The sequence below is a fragment of the Bolinopsis microptera genome, chromosome 1 (assembly GCF_026151205.1).
Source record: "Bolinopsis microptera isolate Bmic1 chromosome 1, MBARI_Bmic_1.0, whole genome shotgun sequence".
NCBI lineage: Eukaryota > Metazoa > Ctenophora > Tentaculata > Lobata > Bolinopsidae > Bolinopsis > Bolinopsis microptera.
The window spans coordinates 15,973,946-15,994,742 of NC_087072.1; the positions used below are offsets into that span (position 1 = coordinate 15,973,946).

General features: G+C 40.4%; 2 protein-coding genes across 2 annotated transcripts in view; both read left to right on the forward strand.

Moving 5' to 3' along the window:
- LOC134820455 (uncharacterized) overlaps window positions 1-20,797 on the forward strand; it is an 84,684-nt gene that overhangs the window by 42,093 nt on the left and 21,794 nt on the right. Inside the window, exons 20-21 of the mRNA XM_063830877.1 lie at window positions 1,661-1,787; window positions 2,609-2,701. Coding sequence (XP_063686947.1) covers window positions 1,661-1,787; window positions 2,609-2,701 — 220 coding nt within the window. The remainder of the gene's footprint in view (window positions 1-1,660; window positions 1,788-2,608; window positions 2,702-20,797) is intronic.
- On the forward strand, window positions 5,521-20,194 carry LOC134823179 (uncharacterized). Its single transcript, XM_063834560.1, has 4 exons — window positions 5,521-12,045; window positions 13,065-14,333; window positions 14,379-15,605; window positions 18,239-20,194. The coding sequence occupies exons 1-4, from the start codon at window positions 5,617-5,619 to the stop codon at window positions 20,192-20,194; spliced, it is 10,881 nt and encodes a 3,626-aa protein (XP_063690630.1). The 5' UTR covers window positions 5,521-5,616.

A 20,797-nucleotide genomic window follows, 5' to 3' on the forward strand; every position in this document is an offset into this window, starting at 1 on the left:
GTTCAAAATGCAAAACAATTCTGAAGGTATGTTATAGTGCGAGTGATATAATATATGATAGTGTCAGTTACGTTTAATGAGACAAAAAAACAAACTTCCTTACTCTTCCGCCCTGTTCTTGTGCTTCTTCATATTTTATATTTAATTGAGAGAACCTCAGAGTTCGAATAAATAGCACGGCTGAAGAACCTCAAATATACTGCAAATTGGAATATGTGTCTACGACTAAAAACTTAATGTGTGCCTGTATTCAGCTGAACGGCATATACAGTAGTTAAACAGTCACTAATGAGAACTTTTTTAAATTATACTTTCAAGATTACGCCTTCGCGGAAACATTCTGTCAAATTGAGAGTTTTCCATCAGGGATGCCCCCCCCCCCCCCCCCCGGCCCCTGTCATTGTTCAGTAAAAAGTCACCTTTCCGAAGATTTAAATATTGGCCTAATACAATTGGTTTCTGGCAGCAAGTTCACTACAAGAATTCTGAAAAATCACTATCGATATTGTCTGTCGCTGTCATTATTTAGTAAAGAATCATCTTTAGAAGGGGTAATATCTTAAAAGAAATCATTATTTGCTGAGTATCGGCATAACATATTTATGACAGCAATATGATTAAATGTTGAACAAACTCTATTGATGTTTAAACTTTTAAGATTCGTTATGCTGGTTCTAAAATTCTAAGCATGTTTTAAATAGCTGTTAAATGACATATTATACTATGTTGCTTTCGAGAATCTCATTAATCAATGAAGAATTCTTAGAAGAGGCAATCATTTCAAGCTAAATAGTTGCACTTAGTTAAATACGATGGTGTTACTTCATGACAGGAAGCACTTCATTCCCTTCAAGAATAATAAATAATCTCTAAATCATTTAACTATTTGTCTGATTACCTCATTACTGACATAATGCTGAATTCGGGCACTAGGTCGAGACAAAACCTCATCTCAAGAATCTCAGCCTTAGATTACGTGACCATTATTTTACTTTACGATATGCGGTCACTTTGACCCACTGCAACACAAATATTTAGGACATGGTGAAGTGGTACTTTACCGTGTAATATGGCTACTGGCTGAGCAGCAGTAAAATCATCAGACGGTCGTCACAGTCTGATCCTGAGATTGAAGGCGTATTGTAGACGAATAGATACAGTACCGTAACGGTCTTCCTCGCTACTTGAGCAGGAGGTTAATAGGTTATTAGGTTACTAGGTTACTAGGTTACTAGGTTACTATGTTACTATGTTACTAGGTTATTAGGTTACTGTGTTACTAGGTTACTAGATTACTAGATTACTAGATTACTAGGTTACTAGGTTACACTTACTAGGTTAATAGGTTAATAGGTTAATAGGTTACTTGGTTACTATGTTACTAGGTTACTAAGTTACTAGGTTACTAGGTTACTAGGTTACTTGGTTACTATGTTACTAAGTTAATAGGTTACTAGGTTACTTGGTTACTTGGTTACTTGGTTACTAGGTTACTAGGTAACTAGGTTACACTTACTAGGTTACTAGGTTACTTAGTTACTATGTTACTATGTTACTAAGTTAATAGGTTACTAGGTTACCTGGTTACTATGTTACTAAGTTAATAGGTTACTAGGTTACTAGGTTACTAGATAACACTCTCTCTATCTCTCTCTTGCAGGCTAGCTAGAGGATCAGGTAGCCAGATCTCACTGCTGGTAGCTGGACAAGACAGTCAGGGTATGAGTGTTCCTGCCTCAGCTGCAGGCCAGTACGACAATGAAGATAACTCTACTTCCGGAGATGAGGTGGGTTTATAAACAGCATCTCACAATGTGTCACAATATCGAGTTTAGCCTTGTTATTTAATCACTTATTGCTTTACCAACAGTTGGTACAATTAATGCGATTCAGAAAATGAGACAATTATCATTAACTTCGTTATGGATAAATGTGATTTAAGTTTTGGATATTAGATATGGGGATTTTGGTTTGCTGAGCGTACGGAGTCTCGTGGTCATAAATCGCAGAAAAAGTGTTGAGAGGTTTATTGTTCTCCAGGGCAGGGCGCGCATTTTTGAAACTGAAATTGTTTGCCGAAATTGAAAATATGCCAGTGGGCTGCGTCCAGTGTACAACTATATTGTCATCCAGTTGATGTGGTTACCTGAGAGTCTTTCTATGACGGTAAGCTTTTTAAACCTCTGGTTATCATTTGTGAGGCGTGCCTTTGGATAGTCTCCAGTCCCTCTGAGTGGTGCCATACACTACAGCTGAGTGGTGCCATACACTACAGCTGAGTGGTGCCATACACTACAGCTGATTTTGTTGTCTATAGTCACACCTAAATTAACAGTGCTGTTAAGCAGGGGAATCTACTGTAGTTATTTATATTTTATGGGAACCATCGTTTTAGATAGTCGATAATCGTAAACCTTGTCTGCTAAGAAAAGTTGGTCAAAATTAGAAATATTCTTGTATTCTATCTCTGAAAAGGTTCGACATAGCCCATAGGTTTGGTAAAACTTTTGCTGAACCCTTATACGGTTATAGTAAGTAACCATATAATAGCCACAAATTCCAATGATTATCATTGTCATTTCTCACATACTTCCTTTTTGCCTGCCAGGTTTGGTTACAAATGGTGGCTGCCAAACTGGAAAAAGTTAAGCAGGCCAAGAAAGAAAAGCTCACCCGCCTCGGAGACATTATAGACAAAGTCGTGAGTACCCAACTTGACTTTCGTTCTGTAGAAAACAAGATTATCCAATCAGTAATTACTTATTAGTGCTGTACGGGATTACTTTATAAGTGTTAACATAACAGCGGCACAGCCAAATGACAATACCCAGTCGCGAAATATTTGCGAGGAATGTGTCAGTGTATACCGTGAAATAATAAAAGTCTAGTTAGGTTTTTAGTATTTGTACCACTGCCCACACCAGCGCATTGGTCGGTTAATAGAGGTAGCTCTCTGCTTGGGTTGTGTAGTCAATTTTTAAATTTTCAACTTTTTCGTTTCTTGCATGATACCGTAACATTGTTAAACGTGTTTCTGACCGATTGTCCTATAACTGGCCTTGGTTTCGACGTTTCAGATTACCCAGCCCTGATCAATAATTGAAGTACATGTCATCGCGTCTAGCTGCGTGTCATAAACATTGCATAGATTACTCCTATTGATTACCTCATGATTGTTTAGAGATTACCACCACTAAACGTGTTCAATTCAATTGACGGAACATATTATCTATATAAATGTAATGGAATGCCGACCTTTGCCAGGTCTTTGCTAGTCACATACTCCCAAGTGAGCCCCTTATAGTCACTCAGTGTTAGCCTCTTATCTACACACGGTATACTTGTAAGGGTTCCTGCTAGTCAACACATAGCAACTGCTGTGAAAATACTCTTGCTTACTATACTGATATAATACTGTGTGTGTTGATAAAGCTGGATTGTTGAGTTGTAGGAGCTCATCTCTCAGCTCCGTGTAACTGTAATGTACACCTTGTGTCGCCTTATATTTGAGCAGTTTAAAACTAGATGTTACATATTTTTATTCACCCTGTTTTGCTTTCTGTTCGCTGCGCAGCCCCCGTTACAATATGAGCACTTTTATGGCAGAGGCTATTTCGGAATAGTACTAAGCTCCATTTAGTATAAGAGCTCATGTCAATATTAATACATTGTCTGATGAGAAGCCGTACACTGAATGTTCTTCGACAGGTTCTGTTGTTGGTTGTTGGATGTTCATGCTGTAAGCCGGAGTTGTCGCAGCACACGGATTGTTAAATATTATAAAACTGTAGAATATTGACCAAGTTGACAGCTGTAATTGGGTATTCTCGTTAATTTTACGACTTTTCTTTGCATTATAAAGTGTTTATTACCTTTTCGCATTTTGTGACAGATGTAATGTTTAAAGCTTTGGGGCCACGTTATATTATTAAATGTATTCATTAAGTCATCCTGTCACGTAAACTTCACGTGGTGTGTCCGGATTAGGAAAACAGCCGCGTACAATATAAAAATATTGATAATTAAATTGTACACGTTTCAGTAAGGCTGTATCGTGTGGCTGAGTGTGATGTCACGGTATATCGTGAGGTCTTATTGGTCCTCACGGTGCGCTGCCTTCCATCTAATTTAACTGGCAACTGGCAGAATATAATATGTGTGTTTGTGACAGCGGTGGTATTATATTTTTACGCGGATGTCTGGTCGGGAGTTGAGCCAGGGTAGACCAGCTCTCTTAGTTTTGCCGGACTGCTCTCGTTTTCCTGTTATCCCTTGTATTTTCGCACCTCTCCCTAAACTACCTTATTTACCGTGTCTGTTTTTCTTCGTGCTGTGTCGTTTGTACGAACTTTCTAATATATAACTGTGTGATACGATGACACAACACCGAGCACTGAGCAGTCTAATTGTGGTATAATTGACAACTACACGTCGGGCTATTCATTATGGTAGCTGTCATGTTACATTGTATTTGTTACCGAGCGCGCCGCGATGACTTTAGTTTGTTAAGAAAATATACAGCCCAACTGAATAAATTACAGCTTTATCCCCTTATTTAACTCTGACACAAATCTCTCCGAAAGAGTTAACAGTCTAAACTTTTCCGTTACACACTCGTCATATTCTCTTCTCTCCAGCACTTCAACTGAGCGCAGTAGTTTTGCGCATGAGGTGAGCTCACGGCGCTAGAGTTTGCGTTATGACGAGTTGGGCGCTGTGCGTTGTTAAGGAAAGCTTTGTACACGCTACTGTACACACAGGAGCTATAGTGTTGATAGGCCTAACAGGCGGGTTGAACACTACATCACTCCTAGCGTTCTACAGTGCATATATTATGTCATCCCCGGCCAGCTGGTCCGCCAATTGTTGGCTTTCTAGGAATGTTTGGTCAATGGTCTGGTGAGGTTTTGCTCCGGGTTTTGCATTTATCTCCCTGCAGGGCCAGGATGTGAATTCTGTTGTCTCGATGATTGCTGTTGTTGTTTGGCGTGTTTTCCGGAATGCGCCAACTTTATCCTGATGATTTCATCTTAAGAATGTTGCTTAAAGTTTGCTCAAATATTAAATATGTAACGTAGCTTCATTAGACTCCTTATGGATTCACCCTGGGTTTTAAATTGAAATTGTACCCGACTTAGTACTTTAGTAATGTAATCTTCTTGTAAACGCAGTTCCTTAATCACTTTGAAACAACATTTTGCTAATTTTAACATGGATTCCGGGGTGCAGCTTTTTGAAGCCAGAGTACTTCGGATATTTGGCATAGTTTTCTCGTGACCTTAAACAAAATCCTCGTTCTTTTAATCATACATGGAATCCAAGAATCTAGTAAACTATATAATAATGTCCGAAGAAATGTTGCAGTGTAGGTAATACCTTAGTCATGAATGATATATCCGCTTTATATTTGGCTGGAATAGTTTTAGAAGGGCCACCTTAGAATCCTCACTACCCCTATAATCGCATTCTTATAACTATAAGGAAGCCATCGAAACGTCACTGACAAGATGAAGACATGTCGATATTGCTCGACGGTCCCAGTGCAGTGGCAGTATAATTGGTAGTTCACTCATATCGTTTCTTATTCTGTTTTGTGCATTGTGTTTGATAATTTTTATGTTTCACTATCGTCCAGGCTATGCTATGACCTCACCCATCGGTTCACCCGGTGGGTCACCATTTGGAGAGAGAAAATCCTACAAGAAATTCGAGCCGCGGAGGATGTCCTCTCGATTCTCTAGGCAGGAATCTGCGAATTCGAGTGATGGAGATGATTTCAGATCGATGGCCAGAAGAATGTCAAAATCTGCTGCAAAGAGCAGTCACGTGATGGACCCTGCTGCACGACTAGCTGCTCAAAAGAAACTAGAGGCCGACGAGAAGCTCAGGTTACAGAAAGAGATTGAGGACGTGAAGAACAAAATGAACAACGTCGAGACAGTCGAGAAAACGGGATTCAATTACGATCCATCCAAAGTAAAGGGTCAGATTGAGATAGAGATAACAGAGGCAGAGGAGGTTGTGTTTGATGGTCCTCAGGAGAAAGAGCAGGAGTTTAAAGAGTGGTTAGAGGAGATAATGTCACAAGGGTGGAGTGACGAGGTTAAGGAGCTTGTGTCTGGGAGGAAGAAAGTAACTAAAGCCAATCTGCTGAGAGCGAGAAAGAGGAGTATTGTGAGAAGGTACAGTATTATTGTTCCTGATTTAAAGGACCAGTACCAGCTTGCTTCAGAGGAAGATGAGTGGACTGAGGAGGAGAAACTCAGACGAGAAGTTGAGCGGAGATTTTTATCTGAGGTTGACTTGGATTACAGCATCGAGAAGCTGTCCAATGATGCGCAGTGGATGGCAGAGATTCAGGAGTTGGTGGGTAGTAAGAAAATAATTAATCATCATAATCTTGAAAACGCAAGAAGACGTAATATAGTCCGAAGCTCCGAGCAAAAGTATCCTGGATGCAAATACGACCTCATCCTTGAACCTGACGAGTTTACAGATGAGGAGTTAGAAAGGCAAAAGCTTGACCGAGAAATCCAGGTGATACGGATCATAGTGGATGACAGCAACGATATTGAAGTCATCGTAGAGTCTCTGAGTAAGAAATGGATTTTTAATCTCGATGACTTAGATAAACAGAAAAAGAAAAGAAACAAAAAGAATATATTCAACCTCCTTGTTCGACAGCTTATTAAAGAAGCTAAGGATAAATTCCCTGATCTTGAATATCACGTAGATTTAGAAGAGGATGAATACACAGACGAGGAACAGAGGCGGAGAGATTTTGAGGGTGCTGTGAATCATATAGATGCTGAGGTAGGTGGTCTGTCCACCGAGGAACTAGTTGAAATGTATCCTGACTTAGTTCCCCGATTGGATGAGAATAATCGGGTTGTATCTCGGGACAATGCAGTTCGCTTACTCAAACGGGACGCTTTAATTAAAATCTATGGAGAAGGGGATAATTACATGTTGAAGTACCATGAACTCTCCGATGACTGCTTTGAACTTAACGATAGGGGGCTCGCTCTTCAGTTTATCAACTCCAAAATGGAAGAAATTGATGAAAAGTTGGAAGATAAAGAGAACTTTTTGTCAAATTTCTCGGATGAGCTTGCATACTTTAGCTCTATATTGGCACATACAAGTTCTGAGAACGTTTGGCAATTTTGTCTAAATCGAATCAAAACCGAAGCAATAAAACTATTTCCAGACTGTGGAATAGAGAAGCCCACCCCAGAATATGACCTAACCGACGAAGGAAGAGCTTTTATAAAACTAATGGCAGATTTCTCTGAACTGGACTCACTGCTAGAGAATGTTCCAGAATCGGTTCTTTTAGCAGAGAGTGCCTGGGTGAGACAACGAGCGTTTCTGGAGTCCCTAAAGACCAAAGTGTGTGGAAAGAACATAATAACCGTGCAAAAGCAGAAGTTGTACGATGAGTTCAAACGAGACTTCCCTGATTTTGACTATGAAGAGATCTTCCCCTTCGAAGATTTCACTTATGGGGAAATGGCAGTCATGAAAGCTGAAGAAAAGCAAGCACGCTACAGCGTTATCTGTGAGAAACTTGAACAAGACCTAACGGATTCTAAAATCAGTCTTGATAGAGCTCATAAACGATCAGAGCTCGAGGGAGATAGGCTTGAAAACCATCTTGAAGAATCTGAATGGAAAGAGGAGCTGGGCCAAATCAAATTAATAGACAATTTGCCTGTAAACAGGAAAAATCTTTTCGAATTCAAGGCTCGTAACTTGGTTGCAAAGTACAGAAAAATGCACCAGGAATATGATTTTACAGAATATAATGAAATTCCTCATGAGTACGAAACAGAAGATGAGGGATTCATCACAGCTGTGGGTTGTCTTACTTGTGAGATTAAAACTGACACTGCTTTCTTTGATAGCAACAGCGAAGGTAGCAGCCCTATCAAGTATCTCTCAGCGGAAGGAGACCCCTGCCCCCAGGGACCAACCCTTCCCGCTATTCCTGATCTCAGCGATACTGATACAAGCGTTCCCAGTTTAACACCATCCCCTTATGATCTCCAAAAAGGTAAGTTCTTCGAGGGTATTGAAGAAGAGAAAAGCACTGGAGAAACTCAGAAAAGAACAGAAGACCACGTTGATACACAAAACGAAAGAATTCCCGTCATCGACCATGATCAAAGCACCATCAATGTCTTACCTAAGAACAGCATTGACATTAATGCGGATAATCATGCTGTTAAACAGCAAGATAATCAGTTGTCCGAGACAACCAATATACATGAAGAAAGTGCAGATCAAAACAATAAACAACTATTTTTGCAACCCAGTGGTGACCCTGATATCAACAGTTATAATACAGTTAATAAGGATAGTAATGAGATTGCTAGACAAAAAACTGAACAGAGCGCAGATAATCTTCAAAATGCTAACCTGATCGATCAAAAACACGGACAGCTTGTTGATGTTAATCAAGCTGATGAAAAGCACAATGGCCTATCGAAAGATAGTATTAAGAAGACCCACTTTGCTGCGCAACATGACAAAAAGATAACAGAAAATGGCCATGAAGATAGTGGGGACCTGACAGATTGTCTTGATATCCGAGCAACAGAGGACTCTAATTATATCAGTAATATTGGAGTTGCTAAGAGGGCAGGTGGTATTGAGCTTAGTGACTATATTCAGGGAAGCCTACTAGACAATCATATTGATTCAAATGAAGATAATCAAGAGAATTCTGTGAACACAGACTCTGTCGGGCCACAGGGCAACCGAGGTTCTTCTGAAGAAAGAGACCACAACTGTGTTGATAAGCAACAGAATGTTGAAGCTGAGTTATCTTCTGAGCAAGATAAAGTTGGCTCCCTCAGTGCTCAAACAAGGAACACAGCCAAAATTGCTGATAACAAGGTCGACGAGCAACCTGCAAGCGAAGAACTCCACGCTGAATCCAGAGCAGTGGAATCGAATTCTGATAGAAAAGACATCATTCTCCAAGATACGAATCCTGATATTAATAGTTTTGCGAAAAAGCAACCAGAAAACACGCAACAATGTCCTTCAGTTAAAATTGAAATCCCTACACAATTGCCTGCTGAAAATGAGGATCATCTTGAAGATTTTGCCGATGTTGTTACACTCAATTTTGACGGAAATCCTAAAAACGATAAACTCGTCGGAGAAATCAGGACCGGAGAATCTGATGCTAATAGAAAAGAAATCATTGTCCAAAATGAGAATTCTGAGATTGACAGTGTTGTGAAGATGCAACCAGAAAACTCGCAAGATGAAACTTCTGTTCAGAACGACAAAGCACTGCCTGTGGAGAATAAAGTGGTGCATCTTGAAGATTTTGCTGACGTTGTGACACTAAACATTCCAGAAGATGTAAGCCCGTCAGGTGAAAATAGTGTTCCACTGGAAAGAGAAGTTAGTAAGGGACAGTCTATTGATCGTCATCGTTCGAAGGATTCTGTTGATACCGACTTTGTTGCGCAACATAATGCAGATAATCTGATCAATGGTCATGAAGAAATTGAGGATAATGGTGACCTAACGAATTCCTTTAACAATCAAACTGCAGAGGACGTCTCTAATACCATCAGAGATAGTCAAGTCACCAAGGGTCCGAGTGAAATGGGACTCAATAGTAAAGTCAAGGAAGACACCAGTTCAGGAAACAATTTCGAACCAACGAGTACTACAAATGATTCTGTGTTGAGTGACTTATCAGGAGGCTCTTCTGGTCGTCCTGCTGTTGAAATTCAAATCGAGGAATCCGAATTGGATAGTAGCTTTGAAAGAAGTGACCATGCTAACTCTGATGCTGACAAAATAGATTTCAGAATGTCAGAGCCATCTAGATCATTTATTGAAGGGAACGAAGATCTTATTCTGAATCCTGAAGTTAAATGTTTGTGGAATGAAACCGATTCTGTGCTGAACGTAGACAACCAAACGCCCATCATTGGTAATAATGTTAATCCGCATGTTACTTCCATCGAATCTGCTACAACCGTTCCGTCTATTGAAAAGGCCGTTGACCAGACTCAACAGAGCAAGCGAGGTTTTTCAGAAGAAACTTCCAATAATCAAAACCACGCTGATATCTTTGAAACTAAGCAACAGAATGTTGAAACTGGGTTAACATCTGAGCAAGACAAAGTTGGCATCCCTAGTCCTCAAGCATTGGATTCAGCCGAACCTGTTGATAATATCATCGACAGAAAATCTAATAATGTCGACCACGGTGCTGAATCCAGAGTTGTGGAATCGTACGATACTAAAAAAGACAACATTCGCCAGGATACGAAATCTAAGATTGATAGTGCTCTGAAGAAGCATCCAGATAACGTGCAACAAGACGAAATCACCAAACCATTGCCTAAAAGCACAAACTATAGTCTTGAGACAAAGGCACTTTATGAAAGGACTGTCCAGAAAAAGGCAAAAACTGTTAACCAAGAAGAATCTCCTGACACAATTTATACACCGAGTGGTCAGAAAATGATCCCTCAAACCGATCGATCAACAGAGGGCACTATTCAGAAGCCTGTTTCTAAATCTACTGATGCACTCGGCAAGAAGAATGCAAATGATCGCATGCGAGATGCAAATAGTCATGATAATGCCGTCGAACAGCCGGATGTTGAGGTAGATGGATCTGTCGACAGCAGGGTTGAACGTCCTGATGTTTTGTGTCCACAAGGATTTGATTTCGATAACATCGAAGTTGATGACGATTTGGAGTCTTGCACATTACCTTCCGGTTTAATGCTGACTCCCCATGATCCGATGACTTCACCGTTCCCCAGCCACGGTTACGTTAATCCTCTCAAGACATTCGAAAGTCGGGAACCAGATGTTAATTCTGCGTCAACTTTATGTAATGGAGTTGCCCACAGAGATTCTGCATATGAATCTAGATCCACTTTGAAAAGTGAGGACGAAGTCCATCGTCCTTCAGGAAACAATTCGCCTAATGTTGGCCTTGGAATCAAGTTCCAAGCACCCGAAAGCGATGAAACTGAAGAAATAGAAACTGAAGAAAACAATGTACTGACAGGAACTGGCTTGAATCTTGTGAATCTCGCTGCTTCGAAATCAGAGTCGTTTGGGAGTGATAGCGTGTTCTTGAACTCATCCCCTAGTCCACAGCTTCTAGAAACTGCTGACGAATTGTCTGAGGCTACTCAATATTCAGGAGCTGAGGATTCAGAGGCTACCGAAGCTGGTTCGGGCCCTGACGAGATGGAACAAACAGAGTTTTCTGGTAATGACGGAGACACTGAGTACAGTCCTGCCGATGAAAGTCTTCTGAATAAAACCTCATCTGATCCACCTAACCAACTTACTTTACCTGGAAAAACTATATCCCAGATGAGGAACTCTTCGACATCTGGATCTTCAGATGATGAAACCGATGACAAAAAGACCAACAGAAGTCCCAAACGTAAGAAGTTGTCTGGTTCCGTAGCTCCAGAACAGCATCCTATAATGAAGCGACAAGAAGAGTACAACAGACGAAATTCTATTTTAGAAAGCAAAAAGTTATCTGCCCTTAGTAAAAAGTCTCTTAATTCAGACGACACCCCTACCGGACGTGCGCCAGATCAAGAAACGACCCCAACCAGGGAAGAGTCTTCATCGTCAAGACCTTCCTCGCTGCCAATGAGAAAGCCAGTCAAACGAACTAAAAGTAACGAAGGGGTTGTGACACCCAATTTCGATCACATCAAGTCGACATATAAACTAGAAAAACAGAATCCGCTCTACGATCGAAGCAAATACGTCAAAGTTGCTACCCTTGAGGAAAAACATGTGGCATCAGAACCCCTACTCGAAGGACTCCTGCCTAAGAAATTTTACGAACAGAAGCTTTCGTATGATCTCAACAAAGATGGCGATGCCGCTAATTCGACACCAAAAGGTCCCCAGAAAATTCATAACAGAAGCGATTATCATACGACTGGCCATATGTTGTCGGAAATCATGAAGGAACGAAAACTTGATCGTGAAAAGGAAGATAACATCATTACAGATTTGGATCTTGCGGTGAGTCTACAGCCACTAACATTGCATGATATGATTTCAGCAGCATTCCACATTTTTGTTAATAAATATATGCAACAATGATTATTTCAGCATGGTCGAATGTTTATCTTTAATTATGATATCCGATTGATTGTATTATGATAAGCATTTATGAGCACTGAAGCAAGCGAAGTGATCTCAGCTCTGAATGTTCTAAAGCACTCACGATCAAACTTTGCTGACTGGAGTTATCAGTAGTATGCTGGTTACTGATTCATTATTAGTACCTGAAGCCCCGACGATGGCAATTGGAATAAAAGTTTATAATACACCATTTAACGACGCATGTTTCTTGTCAGTTTTCATTTTAATTTTAGTTGTATAATTATAGTTGACTATATTCAAATTCACTCAGCGTTGCTAACAGAGAATATTTAAGTTAAGTATTTGTTAACCGTTCGCGAAAATATTTGATTCTATGAGTTAAATGGATAATGTTGATGCCATAAAAACAGTTTTGCGAAGCCGTTTGCTTTAAATCAATTAGATTTTTCTTGTAAAGCCCAATAAATAGTGGAATCCTTAAGATTTTTATATATTACTCCACAGTCCATGCCAGTTGCGAAAGATTGCCTTGCGTCAACGAATTCAGTTCTTATCATCAATTTTTTGCTCAGAGAGTTGACCCTTTTCCCGTCCCCCCACTTATAGCATAGAGTTTGGAAATCTAACAAGCTGAGAATTTTAATTACTTTTGAGTTTTTTAAGTTCTTCACGATATTTTCAGCTTTTGGTCGATATGAACCTTAGTAACTACCATTTTTTTCGGCATATTTGATCGTTGGATATTTTTGCAGATTTGATTCTGAAAAAAACTTGTTCGTGTGCACCGATTTTTTTGTTCGTACATTGTGACAGTCGGCCAACTTCTTTCTAAAAATTCTTTATTTTAATACTAGTATCAGCAGATCAAAAAATATGGAATAAAGCGTGGCCCAAAGATGGACTGAAGACAAAGATCATGTATCTTTAAGGATTAGGAAATGAGCTACAACAGGTTCAAAGAATTGTCTGGAACTAGCAACAAGAAACCGTATCAACCGAAGGTTCGAGCTCAAGATGAAGATGGACCTGTCAGTGAATTCAAGCAGTTGCAACAAAAACTCCAACAAAAGAAATCAAAATGGACTGTTCTAGATTCAAAGAAGGATGCCCTGAAGAAATTGGCCGATGAAGAAAAGGAACGTTTGCGGAGAATTGAGGAGCTGAAAAATTCCATGCAGCATGTAGACACCAAAGAAATGGAGTTTGGGTATGATGAAGAAACACTCGCTGCTTTGAGAGAAAAGAGGAGGCTAGAAGAAGAAGAAAGACTAAGACAAATTCAACAAGAAGAGGACCGATTGCGAAAACTAGAGGAAGAGCGTCAGGCTATAGAAGCAAAAGAAGCAAAACGTGTTGCTGACGAAGAAGCAAGGCGGTTAGCCAGACAAAAATCAAAGGAAGAAGCAAACCGGCTTGCTAAAGAAGCAAAGCGGTTAGCTGAAGAAGAAGCACAACAACTTGCTGAAGAAGAAGCAAAGCGGTTAGCCGAAGAAGAAACACGACGACTTGCTGAAGAAGAAGCAAAGCGTCTAGATGAAGAAGCAAAGCGGCTAGCTGAAGAAGAAGCACGGCGACTTGCTGAAGAAGAAGCAAAACAGCTTGCTGAAGAAGCAAGGCGGTTAGCTGAAGAAGAAGCACGACGACTTGCTGAAGAAGAGGCAAGACAGATTGCTGAGAAAGAAGCAAAACAGCTTGCTGAAGAAGCAAAGCGGTTATCTGAAGAAGAAGCACGACGACTTGCTGAAGAAGAAGCAAAGCGGTTAGCTGAAGAAGAGGCAAGACAGGTTGCCGAGGAAGAAGCAAAGCAGCTATATGAAGAAGCAAAGCGGTTAGCTGAAGAAGCAAAGCGGTTGTTAGCTGAAGAAGAAGCACGACGACTTGCCGAAGAGGAAGCAAAGCGGTTAGCTGAAGAAGAGGCAAGACAGGTTGCCGAGGAAGAAGCAAAGCAGCTAGATGAAGAAGCAAAGCGGTTAGCTAAAGAAGCAAAGCGGTTAGCCGAAGAAGAAGCACAACGACTTGCTAAAGAAGAGGCAACGCGATTAGCTGAAGAGGAAGCAAGTCGACTTGCTGAAGAAGAAGCAAAGCGGTTAGCTGAAGAAGAAGCAAGTCGACTTGCTGAAGAAGAAGCAAAGCGGTTAGCTGAAGAAGAGGCAAGACATATTGCTGAAGAAAAAGCACGACGACTTGCCGAAGAAGCAAAGCGGGTAGCTGAAGAAGAAGCACAACGACTTGCTAAAGAAGAGGCAAAGCGGTTAGCTGAAGAAGAAGCACGACGAATTGCTGGGGAAGAAGCAAGACGGCTTGCTGAAAAAGAAACAAAACGAATTGCTGATGAAGAAGCACAACGACTTGCTAAAGAAGAGGCAAAGCGGTTAGCTGAAGAAGAAGCACGACGAATTGCTGGGGAAGAAGCAAGACGGCTTGCTGAAAAAGAAACAAAACGAATTGCTGATGAAGAAGCACGAGGAATTGCTGGAGAAGAAGCAAGACGGCTTGCTGAAGAAGAAACAAAACGAATTGCCGATGAAGAAGCAAGACGGATTGCTGATGCAGATGCAAAACAGATAGCTGAAGAAGAAGCAAAACAGCTGGCCGAAGCAAAACGGGTTGCCGAGGAATTAGCAAGGCGGATTGCGCAAGAAGAAATCAGTCGATTAGCTGATGAACAAGCAATGAGGTTGGTCAGAGAAGAAATTGACCGTCTCGCTGAGGAAGAGCTAAAACAGCTTACTGAAGATGATACAGAATGGCTTGATGAAGCGGACGCGAGAGGACACGACTCCGATCCGCTCGGGAATCTTTTCAGAAAGAATTCCAACTCATTCTTTCACAGCCATAAAGAGAAGTCAGGTAGCATAGGGGACCTACGACGCAGCTCCAGGGAATTTCTTGCCAAAAGTTTGGAAAACATCACTGGAACCATTTCTGACGATGAAGAACTTCTTAAAGAAGCCGTTGAGTTGCTAGAAAAAGAACATGAACTAGAAGAATCTCGCAAACGGAAGACCACCAGATTACCACATCCTGGGAAGCACGCTCGACTCGAAAAAGCAAGATCGCTTGCTCTGGAGGCTGAAAAAGAACGGCGACTTTCAGCTGAATCGCCCGTGACTACGCGATCTCGACAACAGTCAATAGTTGAAAAAAGAATATCAAGGTTACGGAAACCTACTTCCTACGCCTCCAAAATCAGACGAGTTAAATCATGTGAAAACATGTTAGACTTGTTTCACTCTAATGAGGCCCCGAAACTCACTTCAAAACCCTTGCTGAACGGCTTGCTCCCTGATCAGTTCTACCAACAAAAACTCTCCCAAATGTCCTCTTACAACAGCGAGGTGGACCTCAGTAGTGTTTCCCTGGACATGGGAGCAAAGACAACCGGCCACAAGTACTGGAACCACATCATGAAAAAGACACTCTTCAGAAGAACAGACAGCTCGGCACATGACATTGAGACTGACCTTGACAGCGTGGTGAGTAAGTTTTGTGATTGGTCGTGGAGGCACGTGACATACCATCCAATACGGTAAACTACTAGTATTTTTATAGTGCAGATCAGGGACAAAAGGATTTCGCGGCATGTACGAAATCGCGAAATTTTCCATTCTCCGCGACAAATTTTATGTATAGTTTAATGTATAGCCTGTTAAATTTCCCTAAATTTCGCGGTACCGCGATTTTTGGCCAAAATAATCGCGAAATCCTTTTGTCCCTGGTGCAGATCGAAAAATTCGATTTGCATGCTCAAAGAAACTGCATGTTTATGTTTCTATTAAGTGATTGATTTTATATCAAAAATGTAATCGATTGTAAAACATTTTCGTGATTGTAACTTTATGTGACCTTGTTATTATTATCGTGGCACCGTAACTTGGGTATTGTCGTTGAGAGTGACGTGGGCATTTTGTTTTTTAGATTATCGACAAGAAACATGATACTGTGGTGTCTACTTCAAGTAGCAAAATTTTGGAAGACCAGCCAGCAACTTCGTCTCCCGAAGTACACAGAGTGCAGCCCATCGCAGAAAAGTCAAAATGTGTGAGTGCTTCATGTCCTATTTTTTCCATCGCACCGAGCTGCCTTACTGTTGCATGTGGAACGCTCTTCCCTTTCAACTTCTTTGGTTGCGTTTCTGTTTATCTCTGCGGTTTTCACAACTCTTGCATGATGTCTTCAGGATATGGGGCATGTTTTATGTTTATCCAATATTCGCATGGTATATTATATGTTTTTATAGTTAAAGGGGTATTTATTTGTATTATTATTGCAAGCTTGCATATTTGGTTAAAGTTAAACATCAAGGAAACATTTATAAGGTAGAAAATCATACGGTCGAAAAACTAATATGATAACCGATACTCATAAATCATGTTGATTGTAGCAATATTATGGTTTATTAATTGTTGACGTCTGTGCTTAAACTGGGTCAATAAACCCGATCAACTCTACATCTTTTGGAAAAAAGGGCTTGCCGAGTATCGTTTAAAGAGAAACGCGTTTAATAATTGATAATGGTATAACCATCATGACTGGTGCCTAATTCAACCACCATCCCATTTTTGAAGTGTCATTTTCTGGAAATGCGGCTGCGTAACTGAGGAAACTGAACTGTGATTTTATGAAGCTTAATTTATTTCAAATTTCTGGTTAAGCTTTATTGCTGTCAGGGTTAGCTGGTTCACTCTCAAATATCGTTCAAAGATATTTACCATTAAATGCTATGTTAACGTCATAATACACTACGTTTGCTAATATTTGCAGAGAGTATTCAACTCTCTGTTTCTTAGACACGCGGTATGATAAACATTAGAGTTCTCGGAGTTTTAAAGAATTAGCACTAGCCCACAAGTTTGGCTGTGAAAGTCACTGACATTCTCAGTCAATGTTTGTCTCCAATAATGACAGATAGCTGCAAACTTTCTATGTGTAACAGCCTGATAGAGCTGTGAGCTATTTACATGCAGCAGTGACATAACGTTAAGGAATCTTAGGACTCCGGGCGTGAAACTAACCCTGGTCGGGTTACTGATTTTTAAGTTTTCCCGTGACATAATATCGCTAATATTAACTATTTTCAGCCTAAAGTGGGTTTAAGTCATTTTACTACTGTTTAAGTCATTCAACTCCTGGGAGCACAAAAATACTTGTGTAGAAATAACGTCTAATGAATCTGTAAATACATTGATTATAGCAGTACTACAAATTTAACATTTTTAATATTGGAAAATGCTTAATTATTGGATAAATAAATTCACCATTCTTGACGCAGAAAAAGAGGTATTAAAACTTAGGTCAACCACAGGCTCCTCGAGTGTATTCCACATGAAGTATGCACACCACTCCACTGCTAATATAAGTCCTTCACTCAACTATTTGATTCCATTACTCTCCATTCACCCAAAGTACCAAGTTTTGACCAGCCAGTGGTGACACGTTTTCCCGACTCACTAAAATAGAAACTACAATGACAGGCACCCACGGCAGGTTTCTAATCGAATTATCTCCACCTGAGCTCCACAAAACATCTCCTTTCTGTCTGCCTAAACTGCTGCAAGAAGTTTGGATTTGGGTGGCAACGTTAATTTATTCTATAATTTCTTTAATTTTCTTTTTCTGAAATCCATAGCTGGAGTTGTGTCATGTTTGGGCTTTAAGTTGCAAGTTACAATGCAAGGACAACACAACCAACTTGCCTATATTTGCTTGTAATTCACCAAACATTTAGTGGATTTGGTTGCATACAGCCATGCGGATACCGCAACTTATTAGTTTCGTGAAATGTTCCCAATTAGATTTTCCTGAGGGCTTCCCTCAGCTATCTGTTGACGTGGTTCTCTAGTTCGTGTTGACATATTTTGCTACCATTAGTTGACGTTCCCAAGTCTTTTTATTGTACACGTAATGATTACTTCATTAGTGTCACTTTCTTGATTGAGGTGATTTTATACTAACACCAAAGTCAGTGTAAGCAGATTTGCAGAGCTGTAATTTTTCAGTGCAATAGGAAGCCAACCGATTGTTAGACATGTAGACGAAGTTAAAGATTACTATTAGTCATGATTTACAATCCACATTTATTCTATCGTAATTAATAAACTTCTCGCAGTCCCATATAATAATGGCGTTTCTTAATTCCCCGATTCTAAAAGCTCGCCGACTTGGGGCCTTATCTCCAGAGACGGAGAGAAAATACAAACTTGCTCGAGATCGCCCTCATAAGCCAGATCTGAGTGACTTTAAGAAACTGCATGAGAGTATAGCTAAAACTCAAAAAAGCTTTGCTCTTTTCGACATGAAAGCAAGCGAAAACGCTTTAAAGAGAATAAATGAAGAGACAAAAAAACACACAGCAAAACTTGATATCATGAAGGAGGGGTTCAACAAAGTCAAAGTGAACGAGAAAGTTGGATTTGAGTTTGATGAACAAGTAGTTAAAGATGTGAGGGAGAGAATCATGTGCAGCATGATAGATCCTCTTGGAGGAATGTCTACGTCCAGTATCTCCGTTTCAAGGAGGTCTTCAAGATGCTCTGATCTGGACCTCACCGCAACGTCAGCCACACTTCTACCTGACCTAACTGAGGACAGTTCCACCTTGAAACCTCAGTTCTGTCAGGACACTGAAGATTTGTTCGACACTGACACAGAGAGTATTCTGTCTGACTTTGAGATGGAAATCATTAACGCTTCTTTGATATCTCATGATTTCCCTGATTACAAATTTCCCACTCAAAGAAAAATAGAGCAGCTAGGAATGGATATAAAAAGTCCTACTTCCCACTTATCCCAGAAAAGTATCATACTGTCATCGTCGGGCATGTTCTCTATAGATCACGATGAAGGAGAGTATGCTATAGTAAATGAGGTTAGGGTCTCTCCAAACGAACACAATGAAATTTCTGATCATGTGGAGGAAATACTTTCATCCTCAGATACAGAAAATGATATATCTGAGACGTATTACTCTAATCCAGTAGTCAAGGAAAGTCAAGACGGTGGAGAGGGCTTGGGAATGACAACAGTGAGCAGCGAGCCAGTTTGTATCACGTGTTCCTCTTGGGACGCCTGCACGTGGCTTTGTTCACAAGAGGATAACGAAGATATTGTAAAACACCATCTAAACATGGTCATTCAAGAAGACAAGAGCCGACCTGTTCAAATAGCAGTCTTTAAATCTCCTATTTTGGCTCGTAAGGTATCGACTAACGAGAATGCGGAAAAGCTTGAGATTACGGGCGTGGATCTAGTTCACTCAAACCCAGGCCTAGTCAAGGTTGACATCCCCGGAAATAATCAAACATTGCAGACTTGTGTCACGCAATTGGAAGAATCCGACTTTTATGAATCTGAAGAAGGGTCCTCGTTTGAGGAATTCACAACACCTGGAGAATTAGAATCAGATAAAGATGGCGGAGCACTCCATACCTACCTTGAGAACTTGAACAAGTATGATAATTTAGACTCCGTATCTGTGTGTGAGTCTCTGGACACCAAATCACTGGAATCTCTTGACTTTGAGAGAATGGAACTTATGGTATCTGGCGGAGAGAAGATGGTTACATTTGAAACTAATCCTGCCCAGAAAAACAGACGGCTAGGTGCGATGAAGAACATGAGAAATGAGAAAGTGAAAAGTCTCGTAAAGCAGGCATCCAACGTGCTTCACTCTGCTTCAGCTGACTTTGCTAGATTTGGTCTGAAGAGGAGTGGAAGCTCAGCGAATCTAAAAGTAGCTAGATCAAGCTCGACCACATCATTCAACAGGCGGAGTTACATACCAGCCCCTAACTATAACCTCACAGCTTCTCTTTTTCCGGGTAAAAAGGAGAAACTTAATCTGGACACCAGGCTTAAACTTCGAAACAAAGATCTTATCGAGGTTGAGCCACTCCCAAGGTGGGCTAAGAAACCTATATTTGCCACTACAACAGCAGGCCACAAGGCTTGGTACGAGAGAGCACAGGATATGATAGAGGGAAGACGCAAGGAGATAGCAAACATGAATACTTTACAGGAAGATTCTGGTCATCAAGACCTCGACATCATTGTGAGTAGTCCTTAAAGACCAGTATAAGTTTACTTAGATTTAAGTTTCAACAAGTATAACAAAGTATCGCAAACAATGTATGTTATATGTACGAATTATCGCATAATGATAAATAATAGTGTAGTATCGGAATCATTATCACGCGAGAACTGAACCGCACACATATGAAAAGTATTGTAATTCCCGATACCAATTCCCAAAAATATTGGTCATCGTTTTATCATCGGACAGTTTTCCTGAAATTGTGCAGTTACCACTCCCCACTCATGTCACAAAACCATTTTCGCTTAAACATTTTCTTACATGTGCTATAGAAGCAAATTATCGATGACTGAAGCTGAACTATGAGCGTGTCATGTGACTAAATCTAGCGATATCATTAGTCTATCTCATTTACATTCAAGACAGGCCAGGTTAGTTAAGACTGCAATTATTTAGGGCGTATTAGTATATGTGGAATTGTAGCCGGTTTTGCAACATAACACGACGTGATTTTATTGCAAATTGCGCGGCTCATTTTTATTTGGAGCCGCGCACTGACTTGACGTTATAAATCTTTTGCGCCTCACGCTAGAAAACGTTTGCGGAGTAAACCCTGTCTTCTATTAGTCGATTCTC